At 40.4% G+C, this 7,519-nt stretch overlaps 1 protein-coding gene across 3 annotated transcripts in view; it reads left to right on the forward strand.

The window, feature by feature from the left end:
- The window catches only part of GART (phosphoribosylglycinamide formyltransferase, phosphoribosylglycinamide synthetase, phosphoribosylaminoimidazole synthetase), a 39,891-nt gene that overhangs the window by 19,427 nt on the left and 12,945 nt on the right, over window positions 1–7,519 (forward strand). For all 3 annotated transcript variants that reach the window (XM_023190791.3, XM_023190782.3, XM_023190793.2), the window contains exons 12-16: window positions 2,159–2,253; window positions 3,134–3,243; window positions 3,594–3,792; window positions 6,209–6,460; window positions 6,677–6,829. In XM_023190791.3, the coding sequence (XP_023046559.1) occupies window positions 2,159–2,253; window positions 3,134–3,243; window positions 3,594–3,792; window positions 6,209–6,460; window positions 6,677–6,829 (809 nt within the window). The remainder of the gene's footprint in view (window positions 1–2,158; window positions 2,254–3,133; window positions 3,244–3,593; window positions 3,793–6,208; window positions 6,461–6,676; window positions 6,830–7,519) is intronic.

Below are 7,519 nucleotides of genomic sequence, written 5' to 3' on the forward strand. Positions count from 1 at the left end.
TCGACCTCTTACTGATGCATTGTTGGTATGTAAAAACTGTTGACTTGTAAAATCAATAAAGTCTTAGTTGGAAATGTATATTTTGATTTCTTTCTTTCTTTTTTTTTTTTTTTTTTTTGAGACAGAGTTTTGCTCTTGTTACCCAGGCTGGAGTGCAGTGGCGTGATCTCGGCTCACCACAACCTCCACCCCCTGGGTTCAAGTGATTGCCCTGCCTCAGCCTCCCGAGTAGCTGGGATTACAGGTGCCTGCCACCGTGCCCAGGTAATTTTTGTGTTTTTGGTAGAGATGGGGTTTCACCTTGTTGGCCGGGCTGGTCTCAAACTCCTGAACTCGGGTGATCTGCCTCCCTCAGCCTCCCAAAGTACTGGGATTAACAGGCGTGAGCCACCGCACCTGGCCTGATTTCTTGAAAATATATCACATTTACTATTGTTCATGAAGTTCATTTACGGATAATGAATAAATTTTAAGACAAAATATTTTACCAACTTAATTCAAGCTATACTGTTACCAAGAGGCAGATATTTTAAGTTTAAACAGATTTTCCAAGAATCGAAAACATTAAAATGCCATGCTAAAAATTTATTTTTCATTTAAAAATGACTAGATTCCATTGAAATGACCTGTTTGAAGGGACTGCAATCTCAATTCTAGTCTGAATTATTTAAGTTATAAAGATGAAAAAATCGAGATGCCACAGTGTTAGTTGCTACCGGAGAAAAAGTTTTTTAAAATCAGTCTTTGTTTCCTATCTGAGAGTGACCCTGGGCTGCTGTCTTTATTTGAGTTAACTGCCAATGCACTCAACTGTATTCTGGCACCTTTGTTTTTTTTATTATTATTATTTTTTTTTATTTTGTATGCTTTTTAAAAAGACACTTCTATGAAAGCAAGGCAGCTTGTTTTTAATAAAACACCTATTTCTTCATGTATCACTCCATACCAGCAGGCCAGAGTTCTCATTTTTGCAAGTCAAGACTACAAAATCTGCAGTGTCATTCACAGATTTGATCTCTAAATGTGCTGCTCCGACTTGTAGGTCCTATACAGAAGGATGATGCACTGAATATCTTTGCCTGGTTTTGCTTTTGTCATAGTGTTTCTTACAGTCCTCAGCTATTAGGAAACAGATACAGTTATATATTATTGCAATTAAGAACTCAGTTTATTTAGGGATACTTGTGTACAGTTTTTACAAACCTGATTTTCATTTTTTTGACTTGATTAGGCATTCCTCTCTTGTTCATACCAAAAGTAAACTGAGAAAAGTTGTAGCAAAATATCAGTATGTCTACTTTTAAATAGATGGTTGCCAGGGTCTGGGGGTAGTGGGGAATAGGGAGTTATTTAATTAGGACAGAGGTTCAGTTTTACAAGATAAAGGGTTATGGAAATGGATGATGGGGCTGGGTGCGTAACATTATCATTGTATTCAATACCATTGAACTTCAAAATGGTTAAGATGCTGAACTTTATGTTATGTATATTTTACCTTAATAAAAAAATAGTTTAAATCAGTATATTTAGCAGCCTGTAAGAAGTACTTCTGGAAGAAGGCCGGGCACGGTGGCTCAAGCCTGTAATCCCTGCACTTTGGGAGGCCGAGACGGGCGGATCACGAGGTCAGGAGATCGAGACCATCCTGGCTAATACGGTGAAACCCCGTCTCTACCAAAAAATATAAAAAAAAAAAACTAGCCGGGAGGTGGCGGGCGCCTGTAGTCCCAGCTACTTGGGAGGCTGAGGCAGGAGAATGGCGTGAACCCGGGAGGCGGAGCTTGCGGTGAGCTGAGATCCGGCCACTGCACTCCAGCCTGGGCGACAGAGCAAGACTCCGTCTCAAAAAAAAAGAAAAAAAGAAAAAAAAGAAGTACTTCTGGAAGAAATAGGTGATTGAGTTAGAATAGCGGTTCTCAGGGATGATGTAATCAAATCAGCTGGGGAGATTGTTCAAACTCATTTCAATTCCCAGAGCCTGCCCTAGACCAGTTAAATCAGAATCTGTATAGATGGGGCCCAAGCACTGACTTTAAAAAATTTTAAGCACTTTAGGGGATGTGAAAATCACTGGAGATACCTTCTGCTTTAAATAATATTTTAAGATTAAAATAATTTTCCCTGGTGTTTAGGTGATGACTTGTTTTTAATTCTTTAGGGGTTTGACTTACAAGGAATCTGGAGTAGACATTGCAGCTGGAAATATGCTGGTCAAGAAAATTCAGCCTTTAGCAAAAGCCACTTCCAGATCAGGTCAGTGATCCTATACTTTGCTAATTCATTAACGTTGATATATATTGTGAATGGATTTCGGTTTTATATTTAACAGGAATTTTTCCAAAGTAATATTTGGTTACTATAAGTTTTGCCCCGCTTAAGCCAAACCCAGTCTTCTGCTTTCTTGTCTTTAATATTAAGGAAAGTGTTTATCATCTGTGATGTTAAACTCAAAAGGATATGTATGCTCCTTTACTCTTTTTTTTTTTTTTTTGAGATGGAGTCTTGCTCTGTCTCCCAGGCTGGAGTGCAATGGCACCATCTCGGTTCACTGCAACTTCTGCCTCCTGGTTTCAAGCGATTCTCCCGCCTCAGCCTCCCGAGTAGCTGGGATTATAGGCACCCACCATCATGCCTGGCTAATTTTTGTAGAGACATGATTTCACCATGTTGGCCAAGCTGGTCTTGAACTCCTGACCTCAGGCGATCCGCCCACCTCAGCCTCCCAAAGTGCTGGGATTACAAGCGTGAGCCACCACATCTGGCTGGTCCTTTACTGTTTAATTACTTTCTTAATCAATTCTTTGAGCACATAGTGCAGTCTCTCATAGGAAGGGCATCTCTTGTTTCAACCATTCTTATGAAGAAGTGGTATGTTTATATGTTATATAAACATATTAACATATTATATGTTATATTATATTAACATGTTACATGTTAATCTATTAAATGATTACATTCTCCCAGTTGATTTGATTATGTCATTTCTGAGAACAGCTGTTCCAGTCATCTGTTTCTTCCAGAAGTATGTCTCAGGCTGCTAAATATACTGATTTTTTTTAAACTAGTAGACATTTAAATAATTACATGTTTAATCTATTAAAATGTAGCAAGTAATTAATTTCCTCTCCAACAGGTTGTAAAGTTGATCTTGGAGGTTTTGCTGGTCTTTTTGATTTAAAAGCAGCTGGTTTCAAAGATCCCCTTCTGGCCTCTGGAACAGATGGCGTTGGAACTAAACTAAAGGTAATCAGACACCTTTGTGAATAAAGGCCTTTTATGAAAGATAAGAGGAAATTTATTGTATGTCAAATATATATTTTTCTTCTCTTAACATAATATGAGCTAAAAAGGACCGTACCAAATAACCATGTAAAATGGCTAAAATATCTGCACATTTCTAATAACAAATTATTATTTAGATTATATTTGGATGGAAAGGTACTTTAGAGGATAAAGGGGATACTTTTAGACCAAGCAGCTTGTCAGAATTTTGTGTTCTTTTGTTTTTAGGTGTTAAGAGCAGCTAGCCAAATGGATAAGATACAATTTTGAACTTATTCCCTAATGTGGATGTTTATATTGTTCTTATATAGATTGCCCAGCTGTGCAACAAACATGATACCATTGGTCAAGATTTGGTAGCAATGTGTGTTAATGATATTCTGGCACAAGGAGCAGAGCCCCTCTTCTTCCTTGATTACTTTTCCTGTGGAAAACTTGACCTCAGTGTAACTGAAGCCGTTGTTGCTGGAATTGCTAAAGCTTGTGGAAAAGCTGGATGTGCTCTTCTTGGTATGACCAGCTATTTTAATCAATAACATATCTTTCTTATTGTATTTTAGCCCTATGTAAAAATGTGATTGGTGCCAATATAACTGGTAAGGGAGACTATATATCACAAGATGCAGCAAATGAAATATAGGTAAAACTACTTGAATTAAATTTAGAGCCTGCTACCTTCAAAGCCCTCCTCAAGGGTTTGTCCACTAGACCTGTACTTCTAAACTGTCAGGGAGGCCTTATCTTTCTTCCCAATTTTTGGCCACCTTTTAACATCCGCGTCAGTCTCAGTAGCCTCCTCAACAAACAGGTCTAGGAGTTATTTCCTCCTTATTGGCCCTACGGTAGAGGCAGATGGGTTCCTGGCATTCCAGGTCTTAACTAAAGCCAAATTTTTCCATAGAGTGACATAAATAATATATGCCCAAGTTTTATAGAAGTATCTTTAACTATACATGAAATGTTTCAGCAAAATGAATCTATAGGTTGATCAAGGAACAAAACAACCACTTTTTTTTTATTTTTTTAAAAAAAAGGGTCTCTCTCTGTCACCCAGATTGGAGTGCAGTGGTTCAATCACAGCTCACTGCAGCCTTGACCTCCTGGGTTCAAGGGATCCTCCTGCCTCAGCCTCCCAAGTAGTTGGGAACTACAGGCATGTGTCACCACACCCAGCTAATTTTTGTACTTTTTGTAGAGATGGGGTTTTGCCATATTGCCCAGGCTGGTCCTTGAATTGCTGGGCTCAAGCTATCTGCCCATCACAGCCTCCCAAAGAAACTGCCTCTTTTATATGACCATTTAAACCAGAAATTGTGCCATCTTGCATCCCCACATGTGTGCACCTAATCTCAGCTGGTCTACCCAAGACCCCTTGAGCACCACCCCAGTCCTCCACATGACCCTTTTCCACTCTGACAAGATGAAAGAAACAACCAAACTGCAGGCACAATTACATATTGATGAAAAAGGAACAAAAAGAAGGTGGCTCAGCTACAGCAGATGACAAAAACTTCAGTTCTCCTCAAGAAGTTAAGGGTAAACAATACCTCTGGTATTGAAGAGGTGAGTATGTTTACAAATGAAGGACCAGTGATCCACTTTAACAACCCTCAAATGCTGGTAGCATTTCTCTGGGGCAGTAAACACTTTCACCATTACAGGCGATGCTGAGACAAAGCAGCTGACAGAAATGCTACCAGCATCTTAAACCAGCTTGGTGCAGACAGTCTGACTAGTTTAAGGAGACCGACTGAAGCTCTGCCTAAACAGTCTGTGGATGGAAAAGCACTGCTTGCTGCTGGAGGGGATGATGATGATGAAGTTCCAGATCTTGTGAAGAGTTTTGATGAGGCTTCTAAGAATGAGGCAAACTGAATTGAGTCAACTTCTGAAGAAGAAAAAATGTGAAGTAACTAGGAGCTGCTATTTTACATTATGACTGCTTTCTAAAATTGTTTATGGATCTGATAAAATCTAGATCTCTAATATTTTAAGCCCCATTCCCCTTGGACACTGCAGCTCTTTTCAGTTTTTGCTTATATATGTATTTTTTTCTTTTTGAGATGGAGTCTCGCTCTGTGGCCCAGGCTGGAGTGCAGTGGCACAGTCTCGACTCACTGCAACCTCCACCTCCCGGGTTCAAGCAGTTCTCCTGCTTCATCCTCCAAGTAGCTGGGATTACAGGCATAAGCCACCACACCTGGCTAATTTTTGTGTTTTTTAGTAGAGACAGGGTTTGGCCATGTTGGCCAGGATAGTCTCGAACTCCTGACCTGATCCACCTGCCTCAGCCTCCCAAAGTGCTGGGATTACAGGTGTGAACCACCATGCCCAGCCCACAATTTATTCTTTGTAGCTAATTAAGCTAAAGAAGCCTGGGAATAAAGTTTGAAACAAACAAAAATTGCCTTTCAACCACCATGTAAAACACAGTTTCTAATTTGGAGTCTGCCTATACCTTACATCTTGACGTGATATAATTGTAAGTAAAATACTATACTTTTTAAGCTAGGGTATTTGGAGTTGGGCAGTCCTGGTTAAGTCACTTCTTTAAGGCTGTACCATCAGCTGAAAAATGGACTGATTAAAGATCAAATATATATGAAACAATTTTGAAACTAAACAGCTATAGAAATGATGTTATAGTCAACTGAGCATTCATTCTGTGAAAGCAGTGGTGTTTGGAGGCTGCATACATGCTTGCAGAGGTGTTACCTAATCTCACCCTTTGTGGAAACGAGTGCTATTTCTCCTGAAATCTTGCTTGGTGGAAAGTTCTGTTAGACAGCTGGTAGAGTACATTTTCTTAAATGTTTGCAGTACACAGCCATGTGTTAATTGTTCATGTTAAGAGTAGCCTGTGCCACTGTTTCCTAGACAGATTTATAAATACTCTGATTTGTTTGCTCTTGTCTTATCCCACCAGGAGGTGAAACAGCAGAAATGCCTGACATGTATCCCCCTGGAGAGTATGACCTAGCTGGGTTTGCCGTTGGTGCCATGGAGCGAGATCAGAAACTCCCTCACCTGGAAAGAATCACCGAGGGTGATGTTGTTGTTGGAATAGCTTCATCTGGTCTTCATAGCAATGGATTTAGCCTTGTGAGGAAGATCGTGACAAAATCTTCCCTCCAGTACTCCTCTCCAGCACCTGATGGTTGTGGTGACCAGACTTTAGGTAAACTCCCTCATGTTTAAACTGTCCTGCTTGGACATGTCTGAGGAAGCATTTAGTGGTTTTAGTCTCTCATTACTTAGAGCTAAAAGGGAGTGAATTACCTTGGTTTGCTACGTGGTCATTATTGTAGAACTGGTGTCATTCTCCAGAGTTGATTTTTATGTTTTGGTTTTCTATTCATAGGCTAAGTTTTTATCTTCTCTTTTCAACATACAGGGGACTTACTTCTCACGCCAACCAGAATCTACAGCCATTCACTGTTACCTGTCCTACGTTCAGGACATGTCAAAGCCTTTGCCCATATTACTGGTGGAGGATTACTAGAGAACATCCCCAGAGTCCTCCCTGAGAAACTTGGGGTAGATTTAGGTAAGATCACTAAAACAAACTTCTGTTCAGAAAATTGCTAAGGAAAAAAATGCATTGTGCGAGAAAACTATGGGTAGTTAGTGTACACATGATTACACATGGAAAATTCTTAATCATTGGGGGTTTTGGGAGGGAAAAACTCGCTGACCCTTTTCTATCTCCTTTTGCTTCATTCTCTGTATTTATAAGACATAAAATATTGTCATGTAATTGGTTTACATAAAGTTGAAGTACTCTAAGCAGATCCTCCAAGGGGATTGGTAACTTCAAGCTCTATTAAGATGGAGCCCTACACACCAGGAAAGGAAATGTTAGCTATTAAGTAATCCATATGTGAGATAAAAGCACCTAAACCAAGGCATAGAGAAGGGAGGCACATTGGAGAATCATTTTATGCTTAGAAGTAAAAAGAAGAGCCGGGCGCGGTGGCTCAAGCCTGTAATCCCAGCACTTTGGGAGGCCGAGATGGGCGGATCACGAGGTCAGGAGATCGAGACCATCCTGGCTAACATGGTGAGACCCCGTCTCTACTAAAAAATACAAAAAACTAGCCGGGTGAGGTGGCGGGCGCCTGTAGTCCCAGCTACTCGGGAGGCTGAGGCTGGAGAATGGCGTAAACCCGGGAGGCGGAGCTTGCAGTGAGCTGAGATCCGGCCACTGCACTCCAGCCTGGGCGACAGAGCGAGACTC

Source organism: Piliocolobus tephrosceles, chromosome 19 (assembly GCF_002776525.5).
Source record: "Piliocolobus tephrosceles isolate RC106 chromosome 19, ASM277652v3, whole genome shotgun sequence".
Taxonomy (NCBI): Eukaryota; Metazoa; Chordata; class Mammalia; order Primates; family Cercopithecidae; genus Piliocolobus; species Piliocolobus tephrosceles.